Raw genomic sequence first — 18,790 nt, 5'->3', positions numbered from 1 at the left:
AAGACGAAAAGTTGACAAATATATGACTCTGTATAAAAACTGTTAATTATTATCAATAATGATATAAGTGTCCAAGCCCTGAGAAGCCTGAACTAATTAGCCTTCAGTTGCAAATGTGCTGCTCCTCTTCAGACAGACTAAAAACATGGATGGAAGAGGTAAAATGAAATTGTTAATTAAATGTGATCAGTGCTCAAATATAGCCTTAACTGAGAAATTCCTGAGTACAAATCCTCTGTTCAGGTTGTAACACATGATATGTGAGTCAGATGTTAACCTTGCATGAGCTTCTAGAGAATAATTACTTGAGACTCTAGAATGTCTTTAGCGTAACGCTACTCCACACTTGAATAACTTCAGGCCACCTGTATTTATAGCTTAAAACACTACATAAAATAACTCCTTAAGGAGAAATTAAAATGCAAGTTAGACAGTGAATTTACTGTTTCTAGTCATGATATCTTGTAAATTAGATGGTTTCAAAAGCAAAATAATCAGTAAATTTAACAGGGCTAGGGGAGCAACAAGAATCAAAAATAATACTGTAAAAATATCAGATATGGCTTCATTCGAAAGAGTTTCTCACAGTTGTGGTGGATCTGCTGCTCTGAATCGAGGGACAAGAGTACTGAATAATTAGGGGCTTGAATTTAAGTATCATAAATTGAAGTTGACATCCACAACCACTAAGTTGTTATCCTACTGCTGCGTCTGTCTCACTCTCCCAAAAGCATAAACATACTTCCAAGGCAGAATTGGAACATATTTGAAATACTAAAAGCTATTTCTAATCCAGATCTGCTTTGCTATGTGTCGTTGTCATTTTCCCAGGGAGATTTAGGATATTTATTATGATACTTTCTTCAGTTAGAGTTAATTGTATTAGAGACTTAACACACATGACATTTACTGTTACAACAGTAAGATTTTTACATTTTACAACATATCCTTCATCCATAAGTAAATGATGGAGCAGGCAAAAATATTCTGGAGAACCCACACTACACAGGGAGTTCTTGCTGCAGAGAACCACAGTTATGTTTGAACTAAATTTTTTGAAAGTATCTTCTTAAAAATCACACCAACCTTAAAACAAGGTAACATGGCATTTTCAGATGTGCTTTGCAATGGACATGAAGTCAGGACAATGCAAATGTGTACATTTGAAATGTTGTCGAGGGCAGCATGGACAGATTTAACACCCTAGAGACTGTAAATCAACTGACCTTCACTAAAGTGTGTTATACAGTCAGATTATAGCATTTCATTTCTACATTTTCTATCCATAATGAGAAGTAATTGTATAAAATACTGTGATTTTTTAAGAAGCCATTTTAATAATAATAATTTTGACATTGATTTGTTTGTTTCTTATTACTTCACCATTTTGTAGTCAGTTTTAAGACAACATCAAAACCATAGCCTTAGTGTGTTTGGCTTATGACAGAAATGAACAACCTGCTTAGTACACAGTGCATAGCTCTTTGACTCAAAAGATAAGTAAATAAATAAATGATTTGATAGTTGAAGTAGAGCATATATACCGATCATGTGTGAATATATGTAGGTGTCCACACATAGTTTTTCCTCAGACTGTATAAATATTTGACTACATGGAAGCTGTGAGCATAAAGCCATCAAAACTTTGCTTAGCTGAACCAGACCAGCACTCTCTACTTCAGAGTTTAGCCATCAGTTCCACCAACTTCATCTACCAGAAGACCTGAAATTGGCACTCTCATTCCAAGTACATGTTTTCTAGCATCCAAATACAGACTGACCCAGAAAGATTTATCACTGTATGAGGAAGGTTTATGCAATAAAATGTCGAAATTACTGTTGAGAAAGAACCTCAGATTATGCTGGGAAAGAATCCCATTAAGAACATACCATAGTGGTTGAGCATGTGTGTCAGTCTTATCTGGACCTGGAATTAAGAAAAGAAAAAAAAAGAAAAAGAAAAAAGAAAAAAGGAATATGTAACTTACATATACAATACCACGCACACTACTGTGGAGTAAGATTGTATATGAGATTGCATAGTTTAAAAAGAAAATTCAGTATTTCTGAGCCACTTGACCATCTGCTAGCATTTCGCAGCAATTGCCTCTACTTGATTTAATCAATAATGAAAGAATTAGGTATTATATATAGTGGCTTGGTAACTGGAATCATCCAATTAGTCAAGTTCATTGCAAAAGAGTGCCCTTTTTACTGACCTGTACTAATCCCAGAAAGAATGTGTGCTTTATTCATAGTTGTGGTCACTGTCTGAAGCAAACATATACCACTACTGACTTTGTGACCCCAGTTCTGCGTCATCTCTAATAGCAGATGTACCCATTATACAACAGAAAGCCACCCGCTTCAGGGAGAGCCAGTAAGGATCCAGTTTCATGTTTTTTAAAAAATGGCTTAGTGAACTTAATGGCCCTTTCTTTCTATAAAACATCAGTAGAACATGGAACTTGTAGAAGGTCTCTACAGTGGCGTCATCAGGTTGCAGCATAGAAATAAAACATTCAGCTTTAGCTGGTGAAGGCCAGTAGTAGCTCTGAGGATCCCAAATGCAAATATTATTATTATTTATATTCTTGATATCTTACAGAGTGACAGCGCTGATGCGAACCCAAAAACTTGCACCAAAAATTTCACTGCTTGAGGGTACATGCAGCCTATTGATCTTGTGGTTGCAGCTACGGGCATCAGCAGTTGATTTAATCATTTCATTGAGTCCAGCAACTGTAAAGCCATCTGCTTACCTCTTGAAATTTATCTTTAGTGTGGTTGCAAAAGGCATTGTGATTTTGAGGCTAAGGTAAAGGATACCCTAAGAAGCATCAAAATGCAAAGTAAACTGTATATAGCAATGCATATATGAAATAGAACATCTTGAAGTATTTATACAAAGGCATTTGTTTCCTTTAACAGTGGGGACATAACATAGATGTAGGATTTGACGAGCCTGAATTTAATCTATCACACTTCTGATTTTAATCTCTTGCAGCTCAGAATTATGCTCCTGTACTTTATTTTCTCTGTTCCACAAACACAGGTACAATTTTGCTTCCCAAAAGGTATAAATATACACCCAGTGTCAGTGCTCAACAGATAAAAAAATAATTACTGTCCAGAATTACTAGTTCAAAGTTGCTGATTGTTGATTTTAAAGTTACAACCAACAAGCATTTTGACTGTTTCTTCCCACTGAACAAACACAATATTTCAGCCATAGTACGCTCCAAGCTATCACATGTCTTTTAATAAATACAAAGGAAGATGACAGGGAAAAGTAAATGCTCATCTTGAAAAAGCAAAGATTTTTTTTAAAGGAGTAACTGTGATTTGTTTATGCTCTGTCCTGCTAATCTGTCTTTACTGTACCTTGAACTGTGAGCTCTGCAGACACAGATGCCTTCCCAGCACTGTTTACCACCGTGCATGTGTAAATTCCCGCATCAGCAAGCTGAACATTGTGGATTTCCAAGTACTGGATTCCTGTTTTCTCAAACATGTTGAAACGCTCATTTTGCTGCAGATGAATATCACCCTGCAAATATCATGAGATTCGATCAGACAATTGAAGGCTGAAAGGGAGCAGGATGCCAATAGAATAGTCAGAATGTGTGTTCTTCCAAATTAAATAAAGTTATTGTAGTTCACTGAAATGATAGTTTCAAGGGAATACAAACAAACAAAGGCCTAATCAGTGAGAGATTTAATCATCACTCAGAAACTCATTACTAACAAAAAGTGATTACAGACCCTGTATACACCCATAGGGGGCAGTAGGACTTAAATCTTCAGTGTTTTTCATTAATCAAATGAATTTTAAGCATTGAACACTTAATATTTTTATTTTATTTTTGTACATTCTATGTGCTCTCAGTTTCCCATTTTCTTGCAGGTCTGAAGTTGACAGCTCAGGTGACCTGTTCTGTCAGACTCTTTTCTTTTACCAGTGTTTTAGCAAAAGTCAAACTGAATCAGCTGAACCCTGATTCCCTTGCCTTAGATGTTTTGTTTTTAATTTGCAAAAAACAATCACGTGTGCAAAATAAAGTCATGTCTTTTATTTTCTAAACTGTTTGTTTTCTTTTCAATTCAATTTCATTTCTTTGCAGATAGCTTCCTAATTTTAATGTGCAGGTTAACTTACCCAATGTTAATAAAACAGAAAAGGCAGTTTGTGGGACTGACAGGGACTGACACAGAACTTGGGAGATACAGTTGTAATTTTCAGAGCTGTCATAGATTCCTCTGTGGCCACAGCGAAAGCATTAAATCCCTGCAGTTTTTTCTATAAAACGGAGATGCTTACATTCATATTTCCCATTCTTTCTCTCTTTCTCTTATCTAGTTTGCAAGCTCTTTGGGTAAGCTGATCTCGTACTTGCTATTTTTATAGTTATTTTATACTAAGAACATACACTATTATCATTTTTGGATTTATTTAGTATGAAAATGAGAAAGAATATGGCTCTCCTAGTTGTATATAAATTCTTGCCATTGTTTGTTTGTCATATTGCAGTAACAAATGCATTTCACCAAGTAACAAAACTTCAGAACAGAAAGAAAACATTAATTTATTGGGAAATCATACCTTAGACCAAGTTACTTGAGGCTGAGGTCGTCCTGTTATTTTACATGAGAATCTGCCTGTTTGGCCTTCACGCACAACAACTCTATTGGGTTTTGTAGCAAACTTTGGTGGACTCTCTCCCCAGATGCTTGGCCTATGCTCCATAGGTGGAACGCCAAGTCTTCCCCTAAAAAGGTAATTGACATCCTGATTTTGAAGAAGAATAGCTAGAGGTTGTTGTTGTTACAGCACACTTCAGGGAGCATTTTAGAGTAGAAGATTTATATAAATTTATATATTTGTCAATGGAAGAAATGCAAATGCTGGTGATAACTGCTCTTGACTCCTCATGCAGGTAAATAGCATGGTGCCACTCACCCTCAGCCAGTATACACATAATTCTTATGACAGATAGGAGTTGCTTCTAAGATGTGAACAAACTAAATGAAAAGAAACACTACATACACTTAGTTTTCCCTCCTTTCTGTTTCCTAATTGTCCCCTAATAGATTATTTGTGCATACTTGTTCAATGTTGACAGTTCTTTATCATATAGATTGTTTTAACATTTAGTGCAATTTCTGAATATAAATCATTAATTTCTTTTAGCAACATTTTTTATGTGTCCTGCTAAAGCAAACATGGAAATGGCACAGAAACCCATCCAAATAGCAGTGAACATTCCTTAAGTGTAAAATCCAGCTCTACTTAAATGGATGGCACATCTGGGAAACCACATGTGGAAAGAAACTAGAATGACAAGAGTGACCGCAATCTAAAACCCTCAGTTAGGTAGCCATAAAACTTCAAACATCAAACAGAAACAAGCAAGAAAAAGAAATATGCAACTTCAGGTACGTTAATGTGAAAGGGAACACTCACATTCTTTGCTCTAAAGTCCTGGTACAATACAAAGAAACACATTAACAGATGGCAATCAGTAATTTTCTTTCCTTTTTTTTTTTTCCTTTTTTTTTTTTTTTTTAAAAAAAAAAAACCTTTAATCTCAAGCAAACTGAACCACTTTCAAGGCCTTCATTTCCAGATGCCCTTTTACCACATGCAAGTAAGATGTCAGTATCTCAACGTTTCTACTGATGAAGTTAAGCTTGTCATTCCTGCTATCCTCATCTCACTAATGTGAGCAAATATGCCAACCAGGTGCTCTTTTCCAATGTCATGCTGTGCAGAATTGAGTCATTAACTACCAGGCTTTTCTTTCCACTATTTATGGTGTTCTTTAGCAGGCAAAAAGCACTGAGGATACATTTCCAGTGAGGAACTGTTGAGATCTAGACAAGAATCCATCACTCAGTCTCAGACTGAATCAAAGCTAAGGACAAGATGCAGGATTGCTTGAAAGGAAAAGTCCATATCCTTTACAAAGAGTCATTTTACTGGTTTACCCACCAGAACATATTCATGCATCTGTTAAACAATATCAAAGCTATTGGACTTCTTACCCAGGGGTTTTGGCACTGCATGGTAGGCTGTATTTCTTCAAAGAGTTTCCTGTGAGCACAAGACAGGAAAATAGGAAGTAAGTATTTTCATCAAAACCATTGGGAACTACAGGTATGAGACTATGCAAAGCATTCGTTTCTCCAGGTTACAAAAATGAAGGAGGAATGCAGCACCTGCAGTATGAGGCTATGTCATCTAAAGTCTGAAGTTCGGCTCTCCAGTTTCAAAAACAGGTTTCAGCAGAGTTACCATCTAGCCTTTGACCTCAGTGTTAGCTACACTGCTGACTATTCATGCAAAGATATTTTTGAATAAATGACAGTGTCTAATTTCTACAGCACTAATTCTAATTCGATAGCAAAAATATATCCATTTTAGACTCTGAAGGAGGTCCTGCTTTGCTTACATGTTTTCATTATCTTGGTTGTTGTTTTGATAACTATCTATAAAACAAACAAACCCCCTTCCCCCCCCCCAAAAAAAAAAAAATTCCTTTTGAAGCTCTGAAGTTCATCCTGCTTACTGGTGTTAGCAACAGGGATATGTGTATACAATATCGTGTAAGCTCAGCGCCATCTACTGCACACTCGCAGATCTGGCACAGAAAAGAAATGGATATTAGCCTGAGATAGAACCAAAGTGGTAGCATGAAACAAGCAGCTCTGATGGCTGTGAAGAAAGAAACTTATGCTTGCACTTCCTAAGAATTTACACTGACTTACAGATAGAACAGTAGGATAGAAAAACTAGAAGGTGTCACTCATATTTTCAGGTAACAGTCAGCCCCATGTAGAATTCTTTGCTAAAAACAAACAAACAATCCTGTGCATTGCCATCCTGATGTGTAGAGGGGGTTATAGATTCCTTTATGAGGGGATAAAGGCCACCTTAATTCATAAATTCTGATGAACTCAGTCATTGGGTACTACCATGGAATTGTTTTTGAACAGCACCAAAGCCCATGTCAGAATTCCTGACATAAAAACATGTTTTTTAAACAAACAAACAAACAAAAAAAAACTACCTCCACAGAAGTTGTTTTTCAGATAGCTTTAAAATAGGGAATAAAATGATTTTACATATATTTTTTTAAAGCGGAAGGCAATAAATATTGTGTCAGATATACGCATATTTAAGTATGTACTCCTAGGATATGTGTAAGATATTTTGATTCGGAATATACCAAATGCTGATTGATTCAGGTCTGCTGTCAATTTTTGCTGTGCTCAGTGCAAAGTTGTGACCTGAGACATTTTTTGATATTTACCAGATTTGCAGCAGGACTGAATAGCCAAGAGAAAAGAAGCACAGTTGATTTCCATCATTCCTGGCTTTATGTCATTCTTTATATTTTAAATATGGCATTTTGCAACTATTTAATATGCAGATGTTCTCTTAAAAATTCCTGGGCTTGATCTTAGCTGTTTCCATGTAACATTAAGTATGCAATTGCAACCAGGCGTTCAACTTAGCAAAGGAAAGCATACATGCAGAACTCCAGGAACTTATTGCCTCAGTGTGCTTGTTTGATATGCTGTGAAGCTCCAAGATCCCATATCTCTTACTGCCCAAGAGAAAATGTTAACTTTCCAGACAAAGATGACTCCCTTCAATGTTACCTTGAGCAATCAGCCAACAGTATGGGAAACCTCCAAAGGAGATCCAAAACAGTACTGGTTCATTATAAAGCCTGAGTAAGAATCACAGAATTGTAGGGGCTGGAAGGGACCTCTAGAGATCATTGTGTCGTGAACTGTTCATAAACAAAGCCAGGAAGGAAACAGTACTCAACAGTTAAGATAACAAGTAGTTCAGATATGGGAGTAGGAAGGCTGTCAATACCACAAAACTTGGATTGGGAAAGGGGAAACATCAGAAAGAATGTAGCATGGAGTAAAAAAAAATGGTTCAAGCCTTGCGCCTCATAAGCTGAGCATGTAAACTAAGAAGTTCTCCTATTCTAGAGGACAAATGAAGGCTGGCAGAAATTGTCTGTTTCCTTTAGGAAAGCCTCTGAAACAACTTCCATGCTGCCTCAGAATGGTGTCCAAACTTCCAGAGGAAGATGTCCTTTACATCTATTATCTATTCTGTTAAGATAAAATTTCTGTTTTAACAATATCTACAAAAAAAACAACAACAACAACAACAACAACCACCAAACAAAAAAAAAAACCTCCCCAAACGAACAAACCACATTCTGTTATCAAATGTTTTTCTCAGGCAATTTGCTCACAGTTCTCTAAGTATGAATATCTCTGGCAAGAGTAAGCACTTCCACCTGCTTCAGCTGAGTCTCTAATGGGCAGCAGTGTGTCAAATATTAAATCTTAATTTGTAGAACTGGACTTTGATAAAGAGTACAGAAAAAATATATGTATATATGAATGCCATTCTTAGTAACCATGTATTTCCTCGCTGGAATGGATACTAACACGTTTAGACATACCATATGCTATAGTACATAACTATAACAGAGATCTCAAAGAGTCCATTGACTTAATTGAAGTCTTTACATAACTTAGAGCTATGAAAAAAGGATTTCTTCTCTATTCAGAGAAGAGTGTTACTCTTGCAACAGTGAGAAAGCATGTATGTACTGTTATGATTTTAACTGGATGGGTGGTTTAACACAACCTTTTCATTTAATTAAATTCTATTACCATCACAATAGCAGTTTAAGTGTTGTCATACCTTCCACAGTCAATTCCACAGTCACTTGACGAACTCCACCATCATTTGCAGCCTCACAGGTGTATTTACCACTGTCACCTTCCTGCACACTTTTGATTACCAAACTGAATATCCCCCGAATGCTGTGGTCCACAACATAATGGTCTCCTTCTGGGAGAGGATGTCCATTTCTGTACCATGTGATCTGTGGCTCAGGGTAGCCTCTGACCTGGAACAATGTGAGAAAGTGGAGAATGAAGACAAACAGATGATGGTATTAGGAAGAAATGTTGGACATTTAGCAATACAGTGGAAAGTTCTTGACACAGGAGCTGTTAAACACATGCTCTTTGCAAGCCAAATGGCAGAACATAATGAAATGAAGAAACTTTTGGCTAAGTCAAACTGTTAAAATCATAAGACTAGAGAAGCAGATAGATACCTATGCAAAAGTTTCCCACTAGAATGTTTTGCCTGCAGAAGCATAGAAACGGTGATAATGAAAAATCCTGATGTGTAGGTTTCCATTGTTCAGATTCAAAGGGAAGAAGTGCCGTTATATCTCTAAAAATTCAAGACTGCAAGGTATCTATACCAAACATCTCTAGCATGGCTGATAAGGATTAGCTACTAATGATTAGGCTTATATTGTAAATCTTTATGGAGCTATCTAGTTTTCATACATGCCGAGATGTAATGGCTCCAGCCAATTTACAGGCAGGAGGTACAGGTACATGCCACTTTCTGTCTTGATCTTTAAAAGCAGAAGAAAAGGGGTTGCTACTTGAGATAGTATCATTAAGGGTAATTCTCATGCTATTGTGGCAGGCAAACAGTAGAGACCTAGATATGTTCACAGAAACATACTCCTATATTTAAGGAGCTTTCTCATCTACTGGTCACTTAAAGAACAGATTTCAAGAACACAAAGCAGCCCTACGCTTATTATACAGCAACCACATTAATACATCTTTGCCTGCTATGGCATTAGTGTTACCTTCAGATTTGCAGACAGACTCTGAGTAACTGAGAACTGAGTTACTGATTTCAGTTAAGCTGTTGAAACTTCCCTGAATCTGTCTCTTTCTTTCATAAAAAGATGGAAAAACCAGACATACATCAGTTTCCACCAATGAATTAACTCCTCAGGCAAAGTTTCTTCCTCTGCTTTATGAGATGTGCCATCCGCTTTGAAGGCTGGTTTAGTATGTGTTAATTGTTAACACACTTCCTCTGTTGTCATAACAACCCCTGATTACAGTTCTCCCCATTTATTTCCTATTCTCCCACTCCAATACATTAGTTTGTCATCTTCTGACTCTTTGATCCTTTGCCTGAATGCCATGAAATAACTGAGTAGATCAAGGTGAACTCAGGTAAGTAATCACTGTGTCTGAGTTTGCTCACTAGGCAAGTAGCAATACTGCATATTGAACTATATTATAAAACCTTGGCAACTGAACAGGAAGTCCCTTCAAATTCCAGGTGGGAAAAATATCAATTATCTGTCTTCATTTGAAGATGACTTGATTGTGGCTTGTCCAAATTCCTCCTTGCAGTCTCCTCTCACCTTCAGATCAGCAATTCAACTCTGCTTTCCTCTGACTGTACAGTACATATTCTCCAGATTACAATTCTTAGCCAAACAGCCTTACCCATTCTTAGGTTCTCTTCTTTCAAAACCTTTCAACTCCATCTCACTATGTCTGGGCTTCTCATCTGTCTGAGCTTAAGCTACAGCTGTCAGACATTTGTCTCTTTCCTTTAATTCCTTAGATATCAGTTCAGAAAAATTAATGTTTCCAGTGATGTTGTGGCTGGGAAAGAATATTAGTGAATTTGCTGAATAAATTTCCCACTTCTGGTACAAACTTCCTAAGTTCCCTCCAAGTCTATATTTACCTCAGCAAGAGCCATATTCTATGCTGAGCACATTGTGGATCCCTGTGCAGTGGGATCAATCACTGTTAAAAACTATCCTAGCATCTTGAAAAGCTCTTTGTGGACGTGTCTTTTTCTGCTTTCTGAAAAGCAGAAGTTCCTGTTCAGCCATGCCTCCTACCACTATTCCAGAACACTGGTTTAGTGCTTAATTAGAGGGCAGGATATCAGGATGGATATCTTCCTCAGTATGTCTAATTTTCACAAAAAGAAGGCTGTAAAATATCAATTTTTTGTTTGTTTTTCAGTGGTGTAGTTCTTGAGAGTTGATGTGTTCACTGGTAAAGAGTGTGGTTTATACCACAAAACCATCTCTTACCATAATATTGTCTATACCCTTCTGCCTATCTTCTCATTTTGGATTAAGTGACTTACCCAAATCCAGAGGGTGTCTTCGGAAGAAGTTTCTACCTGTCATTTACACTTTACAGAAATTAATATAAGCTTTCCTTGAATCTGAAATATTTGAGGCAAAATGGCTTCGAAACACCTACATTAGGAAGTAAAATAACAAAGTAGTACATCTATTGGTGTAAAGAGAGAGCCATCTTTGCAGTGCATTACATCAAATCATCCAAACTAATGGTATTTTAGCTTCATCAGTTTACAGCTGCTTGTAAATACAAGTGATCAGTGACACGTTTTCTATTATACTTACTACTATTTCAAATTTTCAGTCATTCTTTGTGGTATTCTTTAAATTTTATTGTTCCATTAAGCTTCAAACAAGTCTTCCAATACTTCTGAGGGAACTACTGGGGCTGTAGCAGTGGAAATCATCTTACTTTTATTTCCTTTATTCTTTTATCATAATCTTAATTCCGTCTTGCTTCACAGGAAGCCATTCTTTCTTGGCTCCTCAAATTCAGGTAGACAATTATACATGTTTTTCTAGTATCAAATAGCTAAGCATACATTAAGTATTTTTCCATTTCTTCTATGTGTGTCTATTTCATACTTATTATTTTGTTTATCCATACCTCTACACTAAGGAAATACCACCCAGAAAAATAGAAACAACAATCAAAACACTATTTCTTTTCTGAAAGTTGCATCATTCCATTTCCAAACTTGATGGGTTTTGTTTTGCTTGTTTCATTATTTTATTTTTTTTTTTCAGCACCGAAATAAGGGGTAAGTAGCAGTTTTCTGAATTGCTCTGTTGCAAGAATTTATTTCAGGTTTTGGTTTGGAATGTGTTTCAAACTGAGCCAGCCCTCTCTGAAATACATACTCTTGCCATAAAAGTGTCAGGGACCCTTAAACATATCACTGGTTACTAGGTTTTGATTCGAATGGATCAGTTCCAGAACTGCAGCAGGTTTTATATTCCTTCCCAGCCTTTCCAGAGCTCACTAAAAACATCTGCCTTGAATAAATCCACAGTGAAGAGAAATTTATCTGCTTATTTAATGCCCAGCAGCAGAAGGCTATAACCCTTATTTACAGTATGCTCTGTGTGAGCATTGCCAGTCCCATTGAGGCCATGGCTTTTCTTTGCCTGCTAAACAACACTAACAAATGGAAAATTGACTGCAAGGAGCATATACGCTGTGAGCTTTGAGTTTTTGTTGGGACTCAGAAATCATTTACAATCTTGGGTACATGCACTAGATGAATCAAGGCAAAACAAGTCTCCAGCTTCACACATCAACATGGTAAGTGAAAAGAGTTGAGAAAGAACCTGCTGCCTGTGAAACTTTCAGAGTTAAGATTCAACTCTACAGCTAGGTTTGGGGAAATGCTAATGAAAAGAATTGGTTTTCCCAAAGAAAAGAAGCAAGGAGATGTTGTCCAACAAGCCTATTGAAGCAATTCACTGAAGGACAGTATTATTCAGAAATGTTCTGCTGGAAACTAGGCACCATTGTCACAAACCTAAAGGCATTCAGTGACACCTAAGGCCAAACATATTCAGAAAGCCTTTTAAATTAAGGAATGATAGAATTTATTGAGTTGAATGGAACTTTATAGGCCATCTGATCCAACTCCCCTGCAAAGAATATTGGACACCCACAGCTTGATCTGGTGCTCACAGCCCCATCCAACCTGACCTTGGATGTCCCCAAGGACATCCACCATCTCTCTGGACAACCTGTGTCAGAGCCTCACCACCCTTATTGTAAAAAACTTCTTACTTATATCCAGCCTGAATCTCCCCTCCTCTCATTTGAAACCATTTCCACTTGTGCTGTCATTGTAGCACCTGCCAAAGAGTCTGTCCCCTTCTTTCTTATAGTCTCCTTTAACATATTGAAAGGCCTCCATCAGGTCTTCCTGGAACCTCTCTTCTCCAGGCTGATCAGACCCAGCACACTCAGCCTGTCCTCATATGGGAGGTGTTTCCCTATCTGTTCCAAAGTAAAGGAAAGCTTTTTCTTAATCTTAGCCTGTATCTATTCTCCATAAAACAGCTGCTTGTATATCAACTCCAAAAGGCACAGCTTTGCCAGTTTAGCTGTTGCAGTTTTGGGTAATCTAATGAGCACTTTTAGATCATGCATTTAACTCCCATTCAGATCCCACTTTGTGATAACTGTCACTGCTTTCAGTGAGATTAACAATGAATGCAAACCCAGAACAAGTTAAAAGAATCAGCCACAAATAGCAAAAATCCAAAGCACAAGTGGCTGTGAACTATTGACAGGCTACATAATGTTGTTGTTACTCCCTTTGACTATAGCGCCTTAAGATTCCTGGAAATGTTGGCAAACTACATGTGGCATATTCAAGTGTAACATTCATTATACTGGCTGAAGCATTCCATTCTTGATGTGAAGGGCTTGATAAATGTCACTTGTTGCTACTCAAGGTTACAGCAACACACAAACAAAAAGACCAGGAAGAAATTTCCCCTAATTACATCATATATAGACAGGCACATCAAAAGCTGTACCAAGAAAAACTGGCAGTGATACAACTGTCATGAAACTGCTATTCAAAATAACTCCCCTCATAAAGATGACTTCATATGCTGCAGTATGAATTCCACTAACCACTAAAAGTCTTCTCAGAAGGTCATTGATCCCCCATGAAATCAGAATTTTAAAACATCCAGAATCTGTCAGCACACACTGTTCAGTTCTGCTTCTTCATCTATAGCCTGCCTTCACCCTTTACTTCCACAAAAATCCACCATTAAAATCATAGTAAGTAAACTATTAAATCACTGAATAGGAAGATTGGTTGTATTTGGGTGGTTTTGGTTCATCTAAAGAATAATTGGTCTTGAATTTATTGTTGAAAGATGCAAACATCCTTTTACCACTGAAAAAGTGTCATCACTGTGAGTCCATACAGCAGTTTGAAAAACATCTATCAGGAATGGAGGAAGTTGACTCTGCCTTGAGGAAAAATGAATTAATTGAACACTAGTGAGAAACAGGGTTGGAAGAAACCATGGCTATAAGGTCATGTATATTAAATTTTAATTGAATTCACAACAAATGGTTGAAGTGTAATCAAGTTAGGCTAGATTCCTTTATACTGTGTTTATATTAATATCAACTTTGACCCCTCCCTTTTACCATGTTATAACTCACTTTATCTGGCTTTTTGGGACTTTCTACTGTTCAGTTCATTCTTCTGACAAGAAAAAAAAAAAGACTTCCACAAACAACCTTGGTCAAAGAACACCTAAGAGAAAGAGGCCAGTAAGCTGGTAGATGGTGTTTGAAAGAGGAATAGTCGTTTTCTTGTCTTAACATAAAAGAATGCCACAGAGTGAAGTAACTTTTTGAGAAGGCTTTGCAGTCTATCCTCTGTCTGATACCTGCCTTCAAATGCAAACCATTTTTTTTTCTGAAACCTATAGGTCAAGAAAAGACCAAAATTATTCCCTTTATCGCAAGTTATGTAATAGATGATCTTGTCTGAAAGTCATACAGCTAAAGGCAATCTGCCCTCCTGCAGCCTCAAGGGATTCAATCAAGACAGCAACAGTTGTTTTCTGGATGTGGCTTATCCCACAAAAGGCTCTTCCTAAATCCTTTCCCCTCCCTCTCCATTAAAAAAAAAAACCAAAAAAAAAAACACCCACAAATAAACAACAACAAAAAAACCACCACACAAGTGTGTTTCTCAGAGTCATTAGTCTCTAACCAGCATCCTCTGCATTCAGCAAAAGCCAAATATTTCTGGACCTTGATCAAAAACTTGTGAACTGAATCAAGTACTTGAGAGCAGAGGATGCTACAGTAGTAAATGCTTTGTCCACCTTGCTCTGCAACAAGAAAGCAAGCTATTTCTTGTTGTATGAGTTTATATTTGTATGAATTATTAATGTAAATTTTAGGATAAAAGTACTACAAATCAGAGGAGATTGCAATGAACGTGCCCCCGCCTATGGTATCTTTTTATGTTATTGTTGTGGTTAGTGCAGATGATAAATACAGTTCTGGCCAGTGTATCTTTTTTGCAGGTCTTATAAAAGTACTTCTGCCAGGTTCTAACAGCAGTTTGCTTTAAGAAATGAGCAGCAGATGTTCCTGATAAAGGAAAGTGGATATGATACACTGTCAACTTCTTTCTGAGAGATTAAACACACACAAACTCTATCTGAAGATAGTTTATACATTATAAAAGAAAATAAATAAATTTTAAAAACCACCAAAAACTTGCTTTTAAAACAGAGAACCTGCCTGGCAAGATATAATATGAAAATATTGAATGTTTGGGAACTTAGCATGATATTTGTTTTGTGTGTGAGATTATAACTATCTCATCTCTTCTAATGAGCAGTCTAGAATCTACAATAGCCCTGTTTAAAGCAAAACTGGAATATATCACTAGGACTAAACATAGCTCACTTCAAAGCACTATCTATAGAAACCCATAAGAAAATAATACTCTTTTTGTAAACTTAGTGTATGTTTTTTTCAAGTGCTGCACTCTGGTATGCTACATCTGGCGTTTTGTTTTCTCATTCTATATGCATACAGTCCTCATAAATTAGTCCTTTGGCCATAATCTTTACTGGAACACTACTCTGAAGACATCAGTCTTCACAACTGGAGTGTGCAATTCTCTGGTTCTTCTCCCAAATGGTGTGAAGCAAGGAGAGAAAAACGACAACGTGAGCATTCAAACAAACTGTTGTCTTGCAAAAATAGAAAAAAAAAAAAAAAAAGTAGCAAAACCAATCCTAATGCTATGACTAATGAAAAAGAATTAAAAATAGAAAGAATTAAATGTCTGATAAGTACCATCAAATGTGGCAACTGATTCTCCTGGCACCCATCCCAGGCACTCATTGCATTCTGGTTTCAGGTAATATCAGACTGTGCATAATTACATTAACTCCTTTCAAAACATATGCATTTTACTTGATTCCAATTCATGGCCATGAAAATAAAACCTCTGCACAACTAGACTGCTCTATATTGCTAACATTATCTCTGTGAGTAAAGGAAAACTCATCCTATCACATTTGAGTGAAAAGATGATATACTACTGCAAACAGGCTGCAAGATTTGCCATTGTCCCTTTTGCCCTGGTGAGAGATCAGGAGATATTATTTGAGGAAGGTAACAAGGTCCAGAAGTAAAAAAGACTTAATAACTCTCTTCCTATTTATTAAAAACTATCCCTTTAAAACCATGGCTTCATCTATGTAGTGGTTAGTATGCCATACCCCATGTTTATTTCCACCTAATCCCAGAAAAAACTGTGGATACTAGGTAATGTGTAGCTTTTATGTTTTATTGACTTAAAGTATTGACTTAAAAAGTACTGAATGCTTCTGGCTCCTTTTAACTGCTATATCAACTACTTCTGGAAGTCTACTAATCTAGAAGTCTACTAAAACCACCATAATATCATAGACCTATATGTGCAGTGTTCTAATTATGAATTTGTAGATCACAAAACACTCTCATAGAATTCAGATAAGACAAAAGATAGGGGAGAGTAAAGAGTTCAGGGAATCTTTCTCAATTTTTGTGTGAGAGATCCTTCCTTAGAACTTCATTTTGTTGTCTGGCAATCTGCAAGGGTTTCTGCAGCACCTTGGCAAAAACCCATTCATCATCCTAGAAAGCATGAAATGATTTGATCACATGGAAGAGTAACTTCCTGCCTTGCTTCTGTGCTTATTCCATTTCTGATGCCAACACTGACCATCTAGAACTCAGTAAGAAAATGCTTGACTTGCACAAAAATTTGTGATGAAAACTTTTGATCAGTTATTGTTGAAATCAGGTCTTGCTTCATTAGACCTGTAACGCTCTATTTGGACTAATGTAGAGGCTGGAAGCATGCTCTCAGTTCAAATTGTGAACCAATGTTGACATTACAAACATACAACTTATGTAATTAGAGGAAACATTTCTATCCAGGTCTAGGGAACTACTGGCACACCTCTCAATTTCCAGTTGCCGAAGTAAAAATAAAGATACACAAGAAATGGAATTTGTTATTTTCACCACCTTCATCTGAACCAGAATAAAGGCTCAAACAACATAGTTTAACACACACACCAAAAATAAATAAATAAATAAATAAATTAAAAAAAAAATGCTGGGAAATGTAAGGTGGAATGATACAAAAATGGTAACAAGATGGCAACAGATATTCAAAAGGTTATTTATAAGGAAAACTCACCGATATGGATGCCTTCACTGGGAAATGATGAGGCAATCTCCACCAAGGAGCAATCTCCAAGAGATGCTGCCTTAGTGGTGGTCAGCCCTTAAATGAGGTCTAGAGGAGGTGGAGTCAAGCTCCATCCCTTCAGGGAGCACAGCTAAATTACTCTCACCTGTGCTCCCACAGCTGACTCGACACTTGCCTCAGCTGATTAATCAGAGGTTCAGGCTGTGAACGATTCTGTGCATTGTGAAGTAGTGGCAGCCTAACCCTCTCATGGGAGCTATGCTATTGACCAAGACAGCCAGTGTATCTTCCTGCTTTCCTAGCTTGAATCTTTCCCAGCATGCAATATCAATACATGATGCAATCTGCAAGTGTTGAATCTATATAAATTTACATGAGTATACAAAATATGTGTGATCTACAGTGGAAAATTAATAAGAAGAAACAAAATGAAAAAGTGCTTGCTGTACTCAAAACACACAGCTACTAAAAACATGCTTGGAGCTCTGAAGTCCATAACTAACGGCAGTAATCTACATCTGTAGTGTGATGTGCTGGCAAAAAGCTTTGCCTCTGAATAAACATGTCCCAACTATATCAATTTCCAGCTATGCAAGAGTTATTTCTTGCCATTTAGCAGCATGTCAGTGGCAGCAGGAAATGCTAAAACTGGGCTTTATTGCTGAGTTGACTGTGTAGTTGCATGTTTATTTAAAAGCTGTTTGCTGATAGTGATGAATGCTGCTGGCAAAGGCAGTAGTTTGGAGAGGCTATAAATATTCTCCTCAGTTATATATACGGCTTCATTGTTAATACTAATTGCAGAGCTGACAACTAGATTGGGCATGAAGTGTCATTTGTTTTACTTTTCATTAAAAAGTAGAACTGACATGATGACAAATCGATATAAAATGCAATATTGGATTATTAAAATCTGAACAGTTTAGACAGCTTAGACATCTAGCATCTATCATTGTACTGTTTATTCTGTCATGTGCCACTTACTGCTATGCATTAAATAATTAAGACATCCATACAGAAACCCATGACAGAGTGCTCCTTAGTAACTAGCAGCAAACATCCTATAACCATCTACAAAACTCAACCTTTCCAAGTGTAGCATATGTATTTCTAAATCACAGTTCAGCAGAGAAAAGTTACGCAGTAAAACATACAAACTAAAGTGTATATACTAAAAATCAAGGGTCGAGGAACAAGTGTGTAAGAAAGAAAACCTTCAAAACACTAAAAGAAATACCAAATCTAAACTGATGTGGCTATGAATTTCTAGCTCAACAGTTCAGCATAAATGATTATAGACCTGCTGAGTTCAAGAGAAATGTTGTGGACTTGCCTCTCCTTTTTAATGTTTTCTCTCAAAACTAAAATTTCTGTGATCTTGGTAAGAAACACATACAAGTGCACTCAAAAAATAGCTATATTAGTTTAAATTGTGAAAAAAATGCTTACTCTGCATATGCTTTCAATAGAGCCCCACTTAACTGCAGTCACTGGCATTCCTGTTGAGATTTGAACAAA

At 36.8% G+C, this 18,790-nt stretch overlaps 1 protein-coding gene across 2 annotated transcripts in view; it reads right to left on the bottom strand.

Moving 5' to 3' along the window:
- The window catches only part of MYLK (myosin light chain kinase), a 171,234-nt gene that overhangs the window by 94,579 nt on the left and 57,865 nt on the right, over positions 1-18,790 (bottom strand). For both annotated transcript variants that reach the window (XM_015868725.2, XM_032445928.1), the window contains exons 3-7: positions 8,741-8,948; positions 6,046-6,094; positions 4,604-4,769; positions 3,385-3,550; positions 1,891-1,927 (exon numbers count right to left, since the gene is read on the bottom strand). In XM_015868725.2, coding sequence (XP_015724211.1) covers positions 1,891-1,927; positions 3,385-3,550; positions 4,604-4,769; positions 6,046-6,094; positions 8,741-8,948 — 626 coding nt within the window. The remainder of the gene's footprint in view (positions 1-1,890; positions 1,928-3,384; positions 3,551-4,603; positions 4,770-6,045; positions 6,095-8,740; positions 8,949-18,790) is intronic.

The sequence above is a fragment of the Coturnix japonica genome, chromosome 7, assembly GCF_001577835.2.
Source record: "Coturnix japonica isolate 7356 chromosome 7, Coturnix japonica 2.1, whole genome shotgun sequence".
NCBI classification, from domain to species: Eukaryota; Metazoa; Chordata; class Aves; order Galliformes; family Phasianidae; genus Coturnix; species Coturnix japonica.
The sequence above is the reverse complement of the archived record's forward strand: the minus strand, read 5'-3'. Positions and strand labels throughout refer to the sequence as shown.